This window comes from Camelina sativa, chromosome 15, assembly GCF_000633955.1.
Source record: "Camelina sativa cultivar DH55 chromosome 15, Cs, whole genome shotgun sequence".
Classification (NCBI taxonomy): domain Eukaryota; kingdom Viridiplantae; phylum Streptophyta; class Magnoliopsida; order Brassicales; family Brassicaceae; genus Camelina; species Camelina sativa.
In genome coordinates, this window is record NC_025699.1 from 17040980 (window position 1) to 17062080 (window position 21101).

The following is a 21101-nucleotide window of genomic DNA, read 5'->3' on the forward strand; positions in this document are numbered from 1 at the left end:
CCGGCAAACAAATCTAATTAGGGTGTGAGAGCGAGAGAGAATACACACCAAACAGAGATGATAATGGTTTGATTCAAGGGAAGACGAATTAAGCTTGAGGAACGAAGCTTCAGGACTGTTGCAATCGATCCTTCTCTCCTTCCCAGAAAAATGTACGTTGATTAAAGGTTGCATAAATCCTTACTTAAGTTGAGAGAGAGAGAGAGAGAGAGATATATCTTTTGTCAAATATTATAGAAATATAATAGTTTACTAGGTTCGGATCCGCATGCGGGGTTAATTTCAAAAACCAAATTTGTTATAAAGTTTATAATATATTACGTATGTGTGAGATTGTGGTTGTAAAAATATTTTTTAGGAGTATTAACAGTCATAATCCAAACTCATACCAGTTTAGTATTCAATTTTTCTTTTTTTTGACCTAACATTAAATTAAAAGATGACTCCCGGTTAGTAGCCCAAACTAGAGGGAAAGAGTTTACAAAAGAAATTTCATAAACTAAAGATCTTGAAGAACGTGCATGACAATATGCCCTCACATTTGACACACCCGGGATCTGGGTAAGAGCAAAGGATGGAAAAGATGATAGGAGGGAAGTAAAATCGTCCAACAAATTTGAGAAGGCGACTAACTCTCAGCAATCTGACTCAAAATTTTGACAGTAACACCAACCACCAGGAGGGACTCCATTGCCCAAATCAAGGCTTGTAACTCCGAGTGTAGAGGTATAGGGCTGCGTCTAAGACTTCGTGCTCCCAAGAGTAGAGTCGTATCTTCACTATTACAAAATAGTGTTATATTATTTTCAGAATTACCTGTTTCCGTCTCATATCTATTTACTTGTCCTGATGTTTGAAATAAATAGATCAATGAAATTTCTTATATATATTTCTCAAAGCTTCTGAAGTTATTATATTTCATATGAAAAAAAAATTTAATTTATTATGTCTATGTGACTATGTGTTTTATATTTAATGGATTATATAGGTTAGACCATTAGAATTTCTTTAGCTTTTATAATTTTTAATGGTAAGGATCGTAAAAAGATTTTAGTTGCATTGTGGTTATTTTCATTTTTAGGAATCCTTGTGTTGAACATGATCGACTCTTCCTTCATGCGGTTGTTTTTTGGGTTATTGGGCTTGTTCTTGTATGGGCTTTGGCCTTTCATCTCATTTTATTTTTTGTCGATAATTTTCATTTTGTCATCTGTATAGCCCTTTCTATTTTAATAAAATGAGATGAAAAAAGAAAAAAATAACTCAAACCCCAAAAATAAAGAAACTGTAGACGACATCTTCTTAGTTATCTCTTGTCGGCTACATAACCTTATGTTCTTTGTTTTGAATCTATTGTTTTGATTCGCGAAATTCTTAACAAAAAATGAGGAAGCGCATGCACTTGACTCATCTTGACGGGAAGGCCCATCAAACAAAGTTACAATCGAAGCTTTTTGGGCGATGTTGGAAACCAAATCTCCAAATACAGTATCGATTACAAAAAACTCTCAATTGAATTCAGTAATGAGGTAATCCTATTCTGCATATTATAGTTCTATGTATGAATTGTTATTTTGATTTTCGTTTGTTTTCATATCTTCTGGGTTTTCAATCCCCTCTGTAAATATTGAAAAAGATGTGAATTTGGAATTTTGATTTGAGAGATAGATGATTACTCAAATTGTTTTTTTTTGGCACAAGGAAGATGATAGAGAGTTACAAAAAAACTCCTGTTTGCTTACTATGTTTACATCAATTTTTTCATCTCCGATTACCATTTGGTATTTGATTTGGATTCTGATTTTTTTTTAATTATCTGAATTTGATTATGGGGGTAAGATATATAGACCTATTTAACTTTTGATTAAATTTTAGCTTTTTAGAATTCTGGACAACCATAAAATAATTCATAACCCAGAAAAGAAAATTATAAGATTTTCAACTAAAAATCATAGTATTAAGAAAAAAGGCATCTCTTTTAATTGAATCTTAAATGTTATTTTTCTTTAAGGTGAGTTCTTCACGAAACTGGATTGATTGATATGAACAATGACTATTCTCATATTTCACTTAAATTGTTTAAGTAATAAGTCTTGAACTTTATGAACACTAACGAAAGAAAGTTATACAGATTGATAATTTTCTAACATAGTTAAGAAAATAGAAACAATTAAAGAATGGAAAACTATGATAAGATTTTAGATTTTCTTTTAAAAGAAATAACATATCATTCGTCTAAAAGACTTCTAAACATGCTTCCTTGTATGTCCTGTAGACAAATCTTTGTAAGTCCTTAAATCTTCACCCCATGTTGAACCTTTTGGAAAAGGAATAGGAGTTTCAAATGTGATTCTTGTTCTTTGCCTTCTTTGATTGTTGTGTTGCCCTCTTTGAGTGGATTCAAATCTGTTTTCGTTTTGTTATAAAGGTTAGCAATAAGTTGTTGTAACTTTTATGCCAAATGAAATGCAGATTAATACATATTCAACAATGAAATAGTTAGATACACTGAAATAGTCCAATAAACAGGAAATACATTAGAAAATTTCAGTTGATGTTTGATTTAATATTATCATGGTTTTAAAAATAACTTTACCTCAATCATCTCAACGACTCTTTTGATTTGCTTTGTGGGGAACTGGAGATAGAAATCCTGCTTCTGTTCGCTTTCAAGTATTGATGAGTTATTAAAAAGCTTTACAAATAATAATATTTAACCTGCGAGACATGCTATGATTGTACCTGTAATAAGATTTGTGACTTTGTGAGTATTTGACTATGATGTTTTAAAAAGAATAATCACTTTAAACACTCATCTCACCGATGCTTGTTGGTTATGATTTTCAGGTATGCACTTCAACTCATCATGTTGGGTATCACATTCTGAAAATGCATAATTGCTAGATATTGAGTGATACTTCTTTAACGTGGCATGAATAAGGGAACCCTAAAATGAAACAGTAAACATAGTTATTAAAAATTGTAAGTTCTTGGTTAGTTGTAGGAAATATATTTAAAAGTTATAAACAAAAGGAAAATAGCTTACTGCAGAATCAGCCAATATCATCTCTATGCACGATCTTGACTCTTATCTTCCATGTTGTTTTGGAGGCATTGAGCTCGGAAAATTGAGTGAATGGCCGCCATGACTTATTCTAAGGTAAATTTCTAATCTATTTGTTTGTATTTTTGATGTGTTTTGTTATGTACGTGGTGATCTATGGTTTTATAGTAGCATAAGTTATCGGTTGTTAGGTTTGTTTGATAGGAAGAATATTCGATGCAATCAATTTAAGATTTTCTGTTTTTGATTTGATATGATATACCATAGTAAGATTAGGAATTGAATTAAAACTGTTTCCGTTTTTTGTTGAGATGATTGATATTTTTAATGGTCAGCTGTGAAAAGGAGAATTGTTTGGTTTTGATTAACTCTTAACATATTAAATTATGAACAAAATTGGTAAGAGTATTGGTTGTTGCGATTGATAGAAATGAAAATATTTACTGTAAATATTTTCAATTAATTTTATGATTTCATTTTCCTGTTTGGTACGATATGAAAGAGGATGATCAGGGATTGCATTAAATTAGTTGCCGTTTTTATAGTTGAGATGATTGGGTTGTGATTACGTTTTATTTCGATTTCATTTACAGGTTTGAGAGAAATGAACTGTTTGGATACATATCTAACGTAATTAAGATCCGAATAGAGTAGTAACCAAACACGGAGGATCCGCGTCCTTTTACACTTCTGATTACCTATATGCCCTTAATTTCTTTTTTTCTTTCTTCTTCCTTTCTTTTCTTGTAGGGGTATTATATGGAATTTTTTTTTATTTTTTTCGAAAATCTCTGATTTGTACTCCCCAATTAATAGTATAGATTAAGTTGTGTTTCATAAGATTTAAGGCATACATATATATAGTGATTAGCTTTGATATATTGCTAACACAACATAATGTAAACTTTCCTAAACACATAAGGAAATAGCTTATACAATAAGTAATATCAAGATCTAGAATATATTTTTCGGATTGGGCTTCACTTCATTAACGGACTTTACGGTCCATATTACTTGGTCCGCAAGATACACATCTTGCTTCCCTAATACTCCCCCGCACGACGAAGGTGGGACGAACGCAAACTATGCAACCACAAAGCGGAACACCTATGTCGTGGACATTATGTTGAGGACAGACAAATCATGTCAACAAAATCTTCAGGTAAAACTTCAATCTTGAGAAGAGTGGTGGAACTTCAGCTCGTCTTCGGTATTGGTAGAAAACATCCCGTGGGTGCAAATCCTGCAGCTCCACAAAACAATTGTCCTTATCTTGGACAGTCCACAAATCAGACTAATAATAACCTAAACATGAGTGATCCAATAAACTCCCAACTCCTCTAATGATTAAACCATAACCAAACTCCCCCGTAATAAAGGAAACTTAAAGAAAATATTCTACGCTCAAGAATAAATCCCACAAAAATAAACAACTATTTGTGTAAAACCCAAATCCTTAAAACATAATAATTTCTCAAAATCACCCAATTCTTCCACTAAATCCATAAAATAAAATAAATAAATAAAAACACTTATTTTAAAACCAAAACGTTGACTTTAAAAGAGACACATACCCCAAAATCAAATTAAACAACCTATCCCTACTATTAAAAGAAAAACGTTGCCTGAAAAAAACCTTAGTTTTGTAAGAATTTACAATACAATGCCATTGCAATTATGACCAAATTTTCGATTTTAAAAAAGGTTAAAATCGTCATTTAATCATTTCTCTATTCGGATAAACACGCGGATACTTTTTACCCGGTAATCTGACCCGGTTTCATTTTTTAATCTCAGCCGTTCAATATTTTTTGAGATTAAATCACAATCGTTCATTGACTAAACCTAAAAAAAATTCCTTCGCCTCTGCTCTCTCTCTCGCCGTCTCTCCCAAATGGATTTAAAGTTTTTTTTTTTCTTTTTTTGTCGACGAAGTCGAAGAGATGAAGAGGAAGAGAAAAAGGAAAAGAATTTCCATTATGCTAAGGTTTTAGTTTCTTTTCTCTTTTAATTAAGTTTATATTTTAAGTATATGTTTGATGATTAAAACCAAGTTTAATTGGAATTTGGTTTCTGAATCTTGATGTGTAGTGGTTTTGGATTCTTCTCTGGTCATCAGCACGATTTTGAGATGATAAACTCAATCTCATAAATCGTTAATAAATCAACCTCAAAAATCTGTCTGATTCATCTCTCCGATCAAGTAAGCTCAGATACTGATTGTTTTCTTTCTAATCTGAATCGATTTGTGTAAGATTCTCTTCTGGTGGGTTCTATGGTTTTAAATGTTATTTTCTTTTAGATTCATGATATGATCTTTAACCTTTTTATTTGTATGTGAATTTAGGATATATTCAAACAGGGAATCATCAAGGCGATCTAGGAGACGAAGCAAGAGTACTTGGTATATCTTGAACCTCTTCTGAGGTTAACACAAATAGTTGGTTTGATGATTTGATTCGTACTATAAGAGTTCACTTATTGGATGGTACTATAAGCGGAGTGCTATTGTTGGAGATGGAATGGGGACTATGGTGGCAAGGTATACACAACTGTTTTCAATTGCAAACGATTCAAAGTTTTAATCTTTCTTACAAAAGCTTTCTGGCCCTTACTGTCACAGTGACGTATACGAAGGAACCCGAGAGGCGAAAGTGGAAGATCTTACTGTAATTAGAAAAACAATCAAACCTCTAGAAGAATCAGGGGCTTTAGTTTGCAGAATTGATGAATAGGTTTGCCTTTTAGCCCATAGCCTTAGCCTTATGTTCTAAGCCTATTGCTTTGTTGTTACGATTAAAGGAATAATTGGTACTAGAAGCGATGAACTGCTCAAGAAAATCAGGTTCATCCAATCGGACACCTTAAGTATGGTGCAAGGCTCAATGACTGCAGGTTGCACAACCTCTGAGGCGAGCAACGAAGCGGTTAGGATTTGTTGTGATGGCTTAGTCGAAAGGCTATTACCCGTCAAGACTGCTTTGGTGGAGCAAACAGGACCTGTGACTTGGGATAACCTCATCAGGTCCATATCTTGAAACATTATTCATGTTTTCTGGTTAATTTGAATGAACTTAGAATGTTCTACTCTTGAATTGTGTGTGTAGGCTTATCTGCAATCGTTAAACATGCCGGTTAGTAGCTTATACTTGCCGGACGACTCCACTGGCGAATATATTAACTATGGAGTTGGAGCGAGCGAGGTAAAGCTTTGAAGAATAGCTGATCTCAGTTTACTTACATTTTGTGAAATGATTTCACTTCTTTCTTTGGTTGTAATCAACAGGTTGAAATAAATGTTTTGACGGGTGAAACAACGATTCTGCGCACGGATATTATCTATGATTGTGGGAAGAGTCTCAATCCCGCTGTTGATTTAGGACAGGTTAGACATGGGAAACCACTCTATGTGTGTCTGTGTCTGGTTCTTGATCTAAATTTGTAGTTTTTTTTTTTTAGATTGAAGGAGCATTTGTTCAAGGACTTGGGTTCTTCATGCTTGAAGAGCTCCTAATGAACTCAGACGGTCTCGTGGTAACAGACAGCACATGGACTTACAAGATCCCAACGGTCGATACAATCCCAAGACAGTTCAATGTGGAGATTCTCAACAGTGGACAACACAAGAATCGTGTTCTTTCATCCAAATGTGACCTTTTACTTATCTCTTCTTTTTCCTCATTGATTTCTCTTTATTGAAACCCAAAAGATCAAAGCTCAAAAGTCTTTTTTAAAACTTTTTGTTTTGGTTTTGATACAGCTTCGGGTGAACCACCACTGCTTTTAGCGGCTTCTGTTCACTGCGCGGTACGAGCAGCTGTTAAAGAAGCCAGGAAACATATTCTGACATGGAACAGTAACCAGGAAGGGACTGATACGTACTTTGAATTGCCTGTTCCAGCAACAATGTCTGTTGTGAAGGAGTTTTGTGGGCTCGATGTTGTCGAGAAATACTTGGGATAGAAAATCCAACAGAGGAAGAACATTTGATATAGCTTGTGTTTGTGATTGTGATGTGAATGTAATTGCTCTGTATGTGTTTACTTTGTAAGTGCTTGCAACAATGTGATGTGCCACTAAAGCAAAGTTCAAAAATAAGAAATTTTTAATTTTCTTTATTTACATTAAATTAATTTATTTTACATTTAAAAAATAATTGAAGTTATTGGCTTGATTTTTAATATATGTTGTAATGTAATTTTGCGAGATCTTTAATCTCCTATCATTAGTACTAAGAGAGTTACCCGCACGCTTGTGCGGGCAGGAAATGAATAGAAAAAAAACCATTTTAATTTCTTAAAATGTTGAATCAAATTTTTATTATATTTTAAAAATCTGTTTAATTTTTTTTTAATTTTTATAGTAGTTCGTTGTTCAATCATAAATTATTTTTTGTAAGTTTCGTATTAAATATTTCTTTTTTCACTTTTTAAAATAATAAATGAATAGTTAATAAAATGTTTATAGTATTACTCTACATATGCAAAATATAAATTGAAATTTTAAAGTCCATTTTTAAAGTTTAATTGAAATTTTAAAGTCCATTTTTAAAGTTTAATTGAAATTTTGTGTGTACGCCAATTAGTTCTTCCGGGAAGAAGATCAGCAATTTTATCGAATCTCATGATTTTCTCAAATTAGGGTTTTCATGTTTCTTCTCTATTATCGAAAACGAAAGGGGATTATGGATTTGTAAGAATACAAACAGTCATGATTAAACGTTGCGTCTTAATCGTTTTAGTGTCTCACCTTTTGTTTGAGTATTAAATAATATTTATTATTATATATATAATTACAGATTAAAGGTTGTTTGTAGTTAATAGATATGATGTAAAATTATATATACACTTTATGATACAGCTAACAATTATATGTTTTCAAACAACATTGTTGAAACCAAATAAAATATAATCATGTGAAAAATTTAATTAATATTTTAGACCATCTACAATTTATTTATCTATTATTTTGTAATATAGAATAAGTCTAAATTAGAAAATATTTTTCTCTAATGTGAAAGTTTATATCTGACTATAAAATAGAGGTAGTGTTAAAGATATTAAAAATAACTTTATTTAAGAGAACAAATATAATTCAAGTCTAAATATCCAAAACAATTATCCAACTACAAACCATAATTATACAGTCTCAAATACCTCTTTTAAAACAACATTAAATGTTTTATTCTGGCATTTCCCATCTTTATCTGTAATTAACACCTTTAAGTCTTTTCTGGTTGTGACTCGAGAGAAGACAACATAAATGTGTCCATGTGTGAAAACCGGTTTTGGTAGAAACAATACAACATGTTCTAGCGTCTGACCTTGACTTTTGTTTATAGTAATTGCAAACGCCACGGTAACAGGAAACTGTCGTCGCCTCATACGAAAGGGAAACTTTGCATCAGGTGGACTAACATACATTCTAGGGATAAGTACTCTATCACCAACCTTTTTTCCTATCACGATTCTTGCTTCGATTACATGATTGGTCATCTGAGTAATAATTAACCTTGTACCGTTACACAAACCTCCCTTAGGATCTATATTCCTTAGCAACATGACAGGTGCTCATATTTTCAACGTTAAAACATGGCTTGGCAATCCATAAACTTGTATACTGTTTAAGAATTCATGAGTGTAGATCATATTATCATGAGCACTTGTATCTGACGTTTCAATACTATCAGAGCTAAGATATCGTCTCTCCTCACCTGTAAATAAAAAAAAATAAAGATGGAATTTTAGATATGTATTTAATATTAGTATTTTTGAAAATTATTACTTCAATATTCATATCCATATTTCATATCCTATTTAATTTGCATACATGGTAGCTTGCTAAGCCTAAATTGATTTATCTTATCAACATCATCATTTCTTGGACTTAGAATAGGTCTTTCCCTAAAGAATGTTGGATCAGTTCTGCTTGCAAAATTTTCACCGTAGATTTTTTTAACTATTGCTTGAATAGAATTTCCACTTGTATTAATTAATAAATCATCCAGAATTTCTATCTCCACATCTCCACTGTTTGTTTCGTTGATTTTTCCATCCCCGATATCAAGAAGCCACTTTAAAAAAGTGGAGAGAGCACCCACATCCATATTATTACGTGCCTTGCGAAGTCTCAAATTTTTGGTAAGTTTTAAGAACATTATAACTATTCCAAAGAATATATGAGTTGATAGATGCTAAAACTGTCGCTACTCTTCCTCCTTCTGTAATAACAGGTAGAATCTGTCTAAAATCACCTCCTAACACAACAACTTTAACTCCAAAAATCTGGTCACACCTCATGATATCTCGCAAACTCCTATCCAGAGTTTCGTAACAAAGCTTGTTCATCACTGCAGCCTCATCCCATATTATGAGCTTTGCTTCTCTAATTAAGTCAGCAAGATCATATTCGGCATCGATCATACACACAGAATATTCATTAAGATTGATTGGAATACCAAATCTTGAATGAGCCATTTTACTACCTTCCAAAAGCAAAGCAGCTATACCACTTGAAGCAACATTCAGAACAATATTACCTTTAGACCTTAAATCAACACCAAGAATAATCCACAAGAAAGTTTTCCTAGTACCACCAAATCCATGGACAAAAAACATACCACCTTTTTGGTGATTCCTAGAGTGAATGATTTCTTCATAAACACGTCTTTGCTCCTCAGTTAGAACAGGTAACAACTCATTGTACAATTCATGTTGTTTATGAGACTTATATATTCTCTCATATGCGATAAGTCTATTTACACCTGTGTTTACCATACTATTATCTGATTTAGGCATTTTCTCAAAGGCCGTAAGAGACGTCCCATTCGATTGCAACATCAGTTCTATTTCAGTTAAACATATATTTTCTATCTGAGCCCATGTCAACATTAGATCTACAACAGTAAAGTTAAACACTTATTTATAATTTTGTTTTGCGAAAAAATAAATTACATTCAATTAACAAAATAAAAATTTGACTTGTGCGGGCAAAAACTTTTTTAAAAACAATTATTGTCTAAACTTTTTTTGTGGTCAAATATATCACTAATTCAATTCTTTTATAAATTTGTGTGGGTAAATATATTTTTAAATAATAGTTCAACTAATTTAACAAACCAAAAAGTAAATTAATTATAAAGCTAAAAAGGATATCAACAAAAATATTAATGGAAAAGAATTAACCAAAAGAGAAGCTATAATTTAATCTTCACCAATAATTTTTATTTTCTATTTTTCAATAATTTAAAATGGAATACAATTATTTTATTTCTAAGATTTTCTAATTTTTGTTTTAAAAATAATAATTCGTTTTTTAAAACATTTTATTTTTAAACGTGAAAGAAAAATAATTTGTTAACATTAATCGTTTATATTTTCAATATATATACATTTAATTGTCAGGACCTTTTGTCTTATTTAGAATCTTTGTTCCTCCTTTTGGTGATAGAGTATCCAGCCGGAATAACATGGTGTTTCCGGAGATTTACAGCAACCTTATGAGATTTTGTCGAGATCATAAAAGATTGTGTCATATCTTCAAATTAAATGGATACTTGTAGTATATCCTCTCGAGATTTTCAGTTCCTTCTATCCAAATCAAACCGTCATAATTATCTATAGAAATTTACAAAAGATTTTAGTATTTATTTTCCATTTTAAAATTAAAAAATAAATGGGATATGAATATTTGATTTCCGTTTTTTCTAATTTTCGTTTTTATAAAAGTGAAACAAAAGGTCTGTAGAAATTTAATAATTTTAAAAACAGAGATATTCTCAAAGAAATATTTGCAATAAATTCTAATATTTATTTTCTATTACTTTTAAATTTTAAATGAGATATAAAATTGAGATTTCTGATTTTTCTATTAAACAAAAGGAGAAATTTACAATTTATTATATATTATTTATCCATCTAAAGCAATTTCAAATAAACAATAATTGTAAATTGTTATAAAAAAACTCTTCCTAATCTTTCTTAATCTCTTTCTTTCTTGAAAAACCTCTGAGATAAAATCCTGAATCCAATTAATATTCTTTCCTTATAATATTTCTTATTATTATTTCTGTAGCTTTCCTTTATAATCGACTTATGCCTCTGATTAGTATTGTGTCTAATTTGTATTAATTTTTCGTTCATGTTTATTTTGTGAATCGGTTATAACATTAGATAATATGCTACTGCAATTGTGAATAAGACATAATATATACATAAATTAATGATTAATTTATCCTCGTATGGATAGCTCTTCATTATAATGCTTTACTGATTATTGTTTCACAATTACTGAAACAACTAAGCCCACATAACCATGCTTCGGTTGATTTAATTCAATTTCTTTGGTCACTATTGCTTAAATATATGCTGATCTGATTTCATTATAATATTTTAATTTTTCTTAAGTACATGAACGTGTATTTCATTACATAATGTTTGATTTCTGATCGAGACATGTTTATATACTGATTTATTAGTTTGCCGAGGTAAGACTCATGCTTATAGCTGGTCTAATATCTCGTTAGTTTACGTATGTATACAGCTATATTATATATGAGTATGAATTATAAGAATACATAAACGGTGATTCAAGCTGTACCACTTATTGCTTATATATTTTATTATTGCTTTGTTATTTACCGAGATAATTTATAGTCGTTTATTTGTCTAATTATTTGTATATATATATATATATATGCAGTTGAGGCTGGTTTTAGTCGGTGAATCTCTTTGAATGCCGTAGCCGACCTCTCAGTTGATGAGTCGAACTAAAGTTTTGCTGTTGCAACATGAGTAGAAGGATAAAGCAATATTCATTGCCAATAATGTCTCCCGTCTCCGTCTTGGATTTCTAATAACGTCTTCATCCAGATAAGTATTATTTTTATATTTTATAGATTAGCATTTAAAATCAACTCTTCCTAATCTTTCTATCAATTTAAGAGGAAAAATAAATATTAGTCACAAATATTTATGAAGAAATATTAGTCATAAAAAATATTTAATCTATTTGTAAATAGAAAGAAATCAAAGTTTTTAGAAAATTATCATAATTTTTTATGAATACAATCCACCATAGTTTTTATGCAACTATAATCATTACAAAAATATTAGTAACGATATTATTTTAAAAAATTAAGGATTCGGGTTAGCAAAAATTAATACCTGAATTTCATTATATTCAATTTTGTAGATCCACAATTATGATCAATGAACATTCATGAATTCAACTGAAATAAATTTTCTTTTGTAATATGTTACATATAATTAGAATTATAATTTAAATCTATTTATAAACAGAAAAAAATCAAAGTTTTTAGAAAATTACCATAAATTTGTTATGAATAGAATCCAGCATAATTTTTCTATAACTATAAATTGTAAGTGATCTCTCTTATCATGAGGTCATCATAATAACACTATTACATATATGTCATGTCACGTGTGTATGTATATACATATATATATTACACATGTCGACAAAAATATAATATGCATACACATTTAACACTATATATATATATATATATATATATATTTTTTTTTTTTAACATTATATTTATAGTGTTATGACAATGTAAGACTGCATCAAATTCTCTGTATCAATATATTATTTTACTTAGCTACTGAGGGACATAGGTATAAATTAATAGTCTATAGATTTGTGGTATTTTTTTTAAACGAATATGATGTCAAAAAAAAAATGAATATACCAATATCTTTGAAAAAACAATATCTAACAATAAAACCAAAAATAAATAAAGAAAGAAAACAACAAATACCGATTATTTTAAAAAATTAAAGATTCAGATTAGCAAAAATTAGTACCTGAATTTCATTATATTCAGTTTTGTAGATCTACAATTATGATCAATGATCATCCATGAATTCAACTGAAACAAAAAAAAATATGTATTAGGTTACATATAAAAGTTTATTTCAAAATACTAAACTACAAAACAAAATATAGAAAATAATATAAAATATATGTTTTAAAAGATGGAGAAACCATAGAAAAAGTCTATGATTTCTTAATCTTAATCTTGATTTCCAAACAACCACTATAAAAAAAAGCATAAAAATTAGAATCCGATGAATCATATAAAATTGTCAAAAGTTGTCTTTGCTCATTTGCTTGTAGAATAAAAAATCATCAAATAAAAATATGATCATGTTTAACCAAGAGAATAAAATTGAATAACAATCACCACTAAAAAAAACAAACAAACATAATTATTAATAATACTTTACCAATTTGATTTTTTTGCTTGCTTCATCAACTTGTTCGTCCAATCTTGTTTTTGATATACAAAAAAACATCCATGGTCCATGGCAGGTACACCTAAAACACAATCAAACAATACAAAATGAGTAAAACTTTTGATTTGATTCAAGAAAAAAAATTTAAAATTATGGTAGCATAAAAATTAATCATGCAAAGCACCAAAGCATATGGATAGTACATCAACATAAAAAAAAAATCAAAATCATATAATAGTAAAGTTGATTCATTAGAACCAAAATAATACAAAAGAAAAATTATACTCTCAAAACTATATGTTTAGCTTAATGAATCCGACTTCTACTGTTTTGGCTTAACCTCTATATATATATATATAGCTTAGAAGGAAAATTGTCATAATTATCTTTATAATTTTAATATTTTTTAAAAATAGAAATTTTCTTTAAACGAAATATTCGTAATATATTCTAATATTTATCTTCCATTTTTTTAAAGAGAGATATTGCGTAAATATATTAGATTTCCGATTTAGTAAAACAAATTCGTTTTTTTTTATAATTTTCGTTTTTTAATTTTTCTTTTTTTAAATTAAATTTAGAAAAGGGTAAAAACGTCCAGATTGGATTCTCATTAATGGCAAATTAGTAATCTTAAGTCTGAGGATGAATGTGGTGCGTTTCAGCAACCTAAATAGAGAACAAAAGCTGGTCCGAAAATTTTTCAGGGGTATTTTTCATTAAGGGCAAGAGAGGTCAAATTTTGTGAGATTGGTTGGGAGCCCTCTCGACTTCTCCTTTAATATATTAGATATCTTTGTAACACATGACTCCACCAATGAAGAAGATTAGACTTCTCTCTGTTGAACTTTGTTCACTACTATTAAAAAGCACATAATATTTTATTTTAGATAANGTAGCATAAAAATTAATCATGCAAAGCACCAAAGCATATGGATAGTACATCAACATAAAAAAAAAATCAAAATCATATAATAGTAAAGTTGATTCATTAGAACCAAAATAATACAAAAGAAAAATTATACTCTCAAAACTATATGTTTAGCTTAATGAATCCGACTTCTACTGTTTTGGCTTAACCTCTATATATATATATATAGCTTAGAAGGAAAATTGTCATAATTATCTTTATAATTTTAATATTTTTTAAAAATAGAAATTTTCTTTAAACGCAATATTCGTAATATATTCTAATATTTATCTTCCATTTTTTTAAAGAGAGATATTGCGTAAATATATTAGATTTCCGATTTAGTAAAACAAATTCGTTTTTTTTTATAATTTTCGTTTTTTAATTTTTCTTTTTTTAAATTAAATTTAGAAAAGGGTAAAAACGTCCAGATTGGATTCTCATTAATGGCAAATTAGTAATCTTAAGTCTGAGGATGAATGTGGTGCGTTTCAGCAACCTAAATAGAGAACAAAAGCTGGTCCGAAAATTTTTCAGGGGTATTTTTCATTAAGGGCAAGAGAGGTCAAATTTTGTGAGATTGGTTGGGAGCCCTCTCGACTTCTCCTTTAATATATTAGATATCTTTGTAACACATGACTCCACCAATGAAGAAGATTAGACTTCTCTCTGTTGAACTTTGTTCACTACTATTAAAAAGCACATAATATTTTATTTTAGATAAGCATGTACACTACAAGAAAATAAGTTTATTGAGACGTATTTTTGAGACAAAAAATTTCCGTCACAAATTTGTGACACTTTAAATACGATATTATGACTAAGTTTATTTGTAACAAATTCATAGTATTTTCGTCACTATATTATGACGAAAAAACTCAGTAACAAAAGTTTGTCACAATTAGTGACGAATATGCTACGATAATATTAATCGTCACTCTTATGACTACATTGTGACCAATATGTTATTGCAAATTAGTTATGAACTTATAAAAGATATGCAAGTCACAGTTTGTGACATAAAAATGAGTAAACATTAGTCATAAAATAGTATAAATTGTTATGTCATTTATACAAAGCCCATTAAGCCAAGTCTCTAACCCTAATTTAACCAGACTTATTTAAGAGATGATTAGGGTTTTATTCTTTATAATTTCGTGCCTCCATAACCTAGAGAGAGAGAGAGTGAACCATTTGAGAGAAAGAAAACAAGGAGATACAATTGAGATTAAGGACAGATCTTACATGTTTTAGGAGATGATGGAAAATAAGGGGTAAACAGACTCTTTTATGGACGAATTTTGGTGAGCAATTTCCCAACCCATAGATATAAGTTTTCCCCAAAATATTTTGTAACCCCTTTTGTAGATTAAAAGTTATACATGTTTTCTCAAACCTATTCTGCGCAGATCCGCGAATTAACATCAGTCATCTTGTGAAATCGTTTCCCACTGCTACAAATTGAACCAGAAGCTGATCTACCAACCGTTGGAAAGATCTGAGTCTTAACTTTCCAGAATGCCTGAAATCGTTTCCATAGGAGTTATAACATGGAAGTTATCATCGAATATGTTCATCTGGACGAATTTGTGATTTTTTTTTTTGTAAGAATAAAGATAGCTTATAATGTATATTTAATGTTTATGATTATAAAAAATTTGTATGATAATAAATTTAAAAAATAATATTGTTTTGAGATTGATTTTTTAGTTATAATTTTTATCATATGCAATGAATTTTTATTAATAACACCATTTGAAAATAACTTCTAATGATAAAATTGGACATTACGATAGTCACAAAATATCATGATTTTTGAGTATTTGTTAAAATTTTGCGACAAATTTCTAATTATCATTTGTGACCATTTGAGACTATAGTTTCGTAACAATAAGATACATAATTAAAACGTTATTTTAAACACGAATTGTGACGATTTAAAGACGTTTTGTTAGTCTGTAATTAAGACAGTTTTGTTACTTTTTGGTGTCGTAGTTATTGATGACAAAATGGTTACTAATATATTCGTTGCAACTCTTGTGGCGTTTTTGTTACAAATAAAAATTTGTGACCATTGTATTGCAACCATTCAAAAATCGTCACAAATTCGTAACAATGTTTATATTGTGACTAAATACTTTGTATTGTGACTAAATATTTCGTCTTAATAAAATTATTTTCTTGTAGTGGTAACTAAACCTTAATCACCATTTGGTTACAAGATTTTAATATTTCTGTAAATATTTGAATTTTTTTTCTAAAAACTATAAATAGAATATAATATAAACAAAATATATAAAAATCCATGTTTCATATATTTTTCAATCCATATATTCAGTATCTTTGTAACACATGACTCCACCAATGAAGAAGATTAGACTTCTCTCTGTTGAACTTTGTTCACTACTATTAAAAAGCACATAATATTTTATTTTAGATAAACATGTAACTAAACCTTAATCACCATTTGGTTACAAGATTTTAATATTTCTGTAAATATTTGAAGTTTTTTTCTAAAAACTATTAGAAAATAATATAAACAAAATATATAAAAATCCATGTTTCATATATTTTTCAATCCATATATTCAGTATCTTTTTTAGAATAATTTTTTTTCTTCACAAAATGTAGTATGAATTAAAAACTATAACTAATAATAAAAACATAATTAAAAGTAACACATGAATTGAAGTTAATGAGAATCTCAATTTGAAGTTACTTGGTTTACAATTTTTGTTGAGCTTGGTTTAATAAGTTGATAGTTACTTGGTTTAGAACTTGGTTAATGGGTCGTTTGTATTGTGTTGTCTATACAAAAATAAATATTTTTAAAAGGTTGACTATGCGACATATAATCAGTTACTTTGGAACGGATACTTTGAAAATTTTGGATATTTTTAAAAACAATTAAATAATTTTTTTGGATAATTTTAACTAACTTAATAAAAATTAAGTATTCAAGGGGATATTTATGGTGAAAGAGATGGTAAAAGTAAGGAATATTTGCTACCTAAGTACTTATGATTATTAGGGAAATCATTTTATGCAATAGTAAAAGTAAAAAAAATATTGCCCTATCTTATACCATCTCTATATTTATAGAACAAAATCTCTACTTTGGAATAATTATATGAAAATTTGAGGAAACATTACATGTAAATGATGTCATTTATATAAAAGAAAATATGATCTTATAGAAAAGAACGTGTAAGAAACGGGAACATGTAATTCAAACAAAAAAGTAATTATCTAAACTATTTCTAATCAAAAAACAAGATGAGATCATAAAATTTGGATAATTAAATTTAATTTCAACTTTCAAATATAAAAAGTGGATAAGATACATGAACATGTTTTATGCCGAGATATTACTTAGAAGACATTAAGAGTCTTAGTGGTTAATAGATCGTTGTGTATTGTGTTGTTTATACGAAGATATATATTTTTAAAAGGACTATGTGATATGTAATCAGTTACTTTGGAACGGGTAATTTGAAAATTTTGTATATTTTTGAAAACTATTAAATAGAAGTTGATGTGAGACAAAAATGAATAAGTCATATAATATACTTCATTATACTAAACGATTTTTTTTTTAAAAGTTGACTATGTGAAATATAACTAACTACTTTGAGACAAATATTTTGAGAATTTTGGAAATTTTAGAAAATATTTGAGAGTTTTGAGATTTACAATTTCTACTAACTAAATAAATTAAACATTCAAATGGAGAATACATGTATTTCGTCTAAATTTTTAGCCAAAATTTATTAATAACATTATTATATGGGTAATTATTTAAAAGAGAATGGTTATAAGACATAAAATTTCTAACGGGATGTATCGGGACGGGACAAGATGGGATGGGACTAAATGAGATTTAGCACTCCATAATAAAATTATTTTAACATTTTCAACAAACACGGACTATGCTTGATTATTATGGATGAATTTCAAAAAATTGTATATTTTCCAGTTGATGAAAATGATGATCATGCTAATTTTAGGTACGGGTTGCACTATTCTACATATACACCAAAATATTCACAAAACACCATAAAAGAGTGGCAACCTAATTTTTATGAAAAAATATAAAAATTATATAATTAAAAATTTATGACCTAAAAGAATTTATTATTTGACTGAATATATAATTTTACCAGTGTTTTGAAATAATTTATTTTACTATTTAAATACATATACTTTAAGAAACAATAATTAAATTTTCAGAAAATATCCAGTTTTTTATGATATTAAGATGATAAATAGTATACATAAACTGAAACAGGTAATTCGAATAATGAAAAACAATTTATTGAACGATTCTTTTTTAAAAAAGAGACATGAATATTAGGTAAAGGTAAAAAATCAGAAAATATAGGTAGATAAATTCAGTTGTCAAGCTTTCACTAATTTGGAACAGGATTAACTATGCAACAGGTAATTAACCACTTTGGAACACGCATTTTGAAAATTTTGGTATTTTTGAAAATAGTTATATAGATTTTGAAAATTATAATTTTTTGGGTAATAGTAACTAACTAAAAAAATATATTCAATAGAGAACTCTGATATTCCGTATAAATTGAACATAATCTATTTTAGTAAACATTGTCTAACGGGTAATTATTAAAAAGATAACGAACATAAGACAAATAATTATGATGGATACAAGATGAGACGAGATGACATTGGATGAGATGAGACAAGATGAGAGGAGATGGGTTGGGACGTGAGGGGATGAGACGGGACGAAACGTGTTTTCCATCTTAAAGTGAAAACGACTAAGTTTATTTTTTTTAATTTACATGAAAAATAACGCACATGTATTATAGCACCGGGGTTAATATATTCCTTAATCATTCTACGACTTTAAAATTTATACGAAAATATTTTGTCCCATGCTACAGCACGGGTTACTACCTAGTTGAATATTAAAACAAGAAACAAAATCACGTGAAGAAAAGAGTTTCACGTCTTCAGCTGGTTCTTCGTCGTCTCCATCACCATCGTCTTCATCGGCTTCACCTTTCATGATCATTAAGATCACAAAGTTATCACAGCGGAATTTAGATCGACAGTATCGTCTGCTCTGATACCATGTCAAATATTATAGAAATATAATAGTTTATTAAGTTGTGTTTCATAAGATTTAAGGCATACATATATATAGTGATTAGCGTTGATATATTGCTAACACAACATAATGTAAACTTTCCTAAACACATAAGGAAATAGCTTATACAATAAATAATATCAAGATCTAGAATATATTCTTCGGATTGGGCTTCACTTCATTAACGGACTTTACGGTCCATATTACTTGGTCCGCAAGATACACATCTTGCTTCCCTAATATCTTTCACAACCCTACCAATCGATTTTGATTTACAAGCCTCTTGTGTTTGTCTATTAAATCAATTGGTTTGTTGTTTTTTTGGAGGTGTTGAAACAAAACAGGCTGTTATGGAGTGATTACAGTTTAGTGTTCAATTGTTTGTTTTGCAGGTTTTGCAAGGACACGTTTGGAAGACCCTGATTTACAAGAACACCACACTGCCTCCGTATCTTTCTAATCCTGCCTTTTAGCTCAGGTTCTTTCTTAATTAGTACTTGTTCAGATTTATTTGGATGAAACTGATTACTAGTTTCAAACGATTAGGATGAAACTGATTACTAGTGTCCTGATAATTTTGATTTTGTCCTGATGATTTTGATTTTGTAAGATTGATTTTTTTTTTTTTTTTGTGGTGTTATGTGTTTTGTTCATAAACGAGACCTATGGAGTTTGGCCAAACCGAAGACTGTTTTTGGAGTTGTGATGTTCTGTTGTTGTGATGCGGCTCATGCGTGGAAGCCATTCAAAGCTGCCACTGATCTCTTAGCCAAGAAAGATGATCTCTTAATTTGAAAAGCTAAACGGTGAAGTTTTAAAAGTAAGCTTCTCCTTACCAACTAACCTTCTTCGTTTTACATGAGCTTTCATTAACCCTTCTCTACAAACCCAAACTCGGCTAAAGAGAGGCACGGGTAAGCTAGATAAGATCATAGCAATGAAGGATCAAGAAGCCGGAGAAGATATTTTTTCAGAATTATGATGTACTTGTATTGGGGGAAGAGATCTGATGGCAATAGTTAACCTAAGCCTATCTGACGGCTGGAGTTAACCTAAGCCTATCAATGCCACTTTTCATATGAGATCTTATTAGTATATGAAATCGGACGGCTGGAGTTAACCTTAAGCCTTTCAATGGCACTTGCTTATTAACTCATATGAAAATTTTAAATTTGACATGTATCCATATATTAATTAATCAAACAATTTAAATTTAAATTGGGGCTGAAGGCGGCATGCTCCAAGAAGTTGAATGTTTATATACAGACTACTCCACGGAAACGGAGAAGGGAATTGCTTGTGGCGTCAAACCGCCATTACCAAAAGCTGAAAGATGAAGATTCTAAGCTGGAATTACCAAGGGTTAGAGAATAAGGCAACTATCGCGTATCTTCGAGATTTATGGAAGCAGCATCGGCCAGATTTTCTTTTTCTCTCAGAGACTAAACAATCTTATTCGTTTATGGAGTCTTTTATTGGTCATTTTAGTTATTCAAATTTAAAAACGGTTGAACCTTTTGGTTGTAGTGGAGGCTTATCCTTATTTTATAACAATATTTCCAATGTTTCATTTTTAGTTGAATCTAATCGGTTGATTGATGTTGAACTTGAATTCAAGGGCAAACTGATTTATTTGTCTTTTGTTTATGGTGATCCGGTTCCCAAAAACCAGGATCTTGTTTGGGAACAGTTAACTCGAATTAGTTTAACTAGGGACTCTCCTTGGTTTTTGATTGGAGATTTGAATGAATT

At 29.5% G+C, this 21101-nt stretch overlaps 1 protein-coding gene and 1 long non-coding RNA gene across 6 annotated transcripts; both read left to right on the forward strand.

Moving 5' to 3' along the window:
• LOC109129219 lies at nucleotides 1277–4102 on the forward strand. Its single transcript, XR_002035407.1, has 3 exons — nucleotides 1277–1529; nucleotides 3112–3160; nucleotides 3658–4102. It is a non-coding gene; the product is annotated as an uncharacterized LOC109129219 (long non-coding RNA).
• Nucleotides 4990–7182, forward strand: LOC104747023 (indole-3-acetaldehyde oxidase). 5 transcript variants are annotated; one of them, XM_010468591.2, is made up of 10 exons: nucleotides 4990–5051; nucleotides 5156–5267; nucleotides 5412–5468; nucleotides 5563–5606; nucleotides 5688–5799; nucleotides 5960–6089; nucleotides 6172–6267; nucleotides 6351–6449; nucleotides 6524–6713; nucleotides 6825–7140. In XM_010468591.2, exons 7-10 carry the CDS (start codon nucleotides 6193–6195, stop codon nucleotides 7025–7027), a joined length of 567 nt encoding a protein of 188 aa, XP_010466893.1. In that variant the 5' UTR covers nucleotides 4990–5051; nucleotides 5156–5267; nucleotides 5412–5468; nucleotides 5563–5606; nucleotides 5688–5799; nucleotides 5960–6089; nucleotides 6172–6192; the 3' UTR covers nucleotides 7028–7140. The 5 variants fall into 5 exon arrangements, with proteins under 5 accessions (XP_010466893.1, XP_010466889.1, XP_010466891.1 ...); XM_010468587.2 differs by having other exon boundaries at nucleotides 5412–5606; nucleotides 5910–6089; XM_010468589.2 differs by having other exon boundaries at nucleotides 5688–6089.

Excerpts from the sequence above, each read along its gene's own strand:
- LOC104747023 (XM_010468586.1), top strand. The coding sequence starts at position 6,193 with ATGCCGGTTAGTAGCTTATACTTGCCGGACGACTCCACTGGCGAATAT. Across the intron at positions 6,450-6,523 it reads CCGCTGTTGATTTAGGACAG|ATTGAAGGAGCATTTGTTCA; the intron begins GTTAGACATGGG and ends TTTTTTTTTTAG. Across the intron at positions 6,714-6,824 it reads TCGTGTTCTTTCATCCAAAT|CTTCGGGTGAACCACCACTG; the intron begins GTGACCTTTTAC and ends GTTTTGATACAG.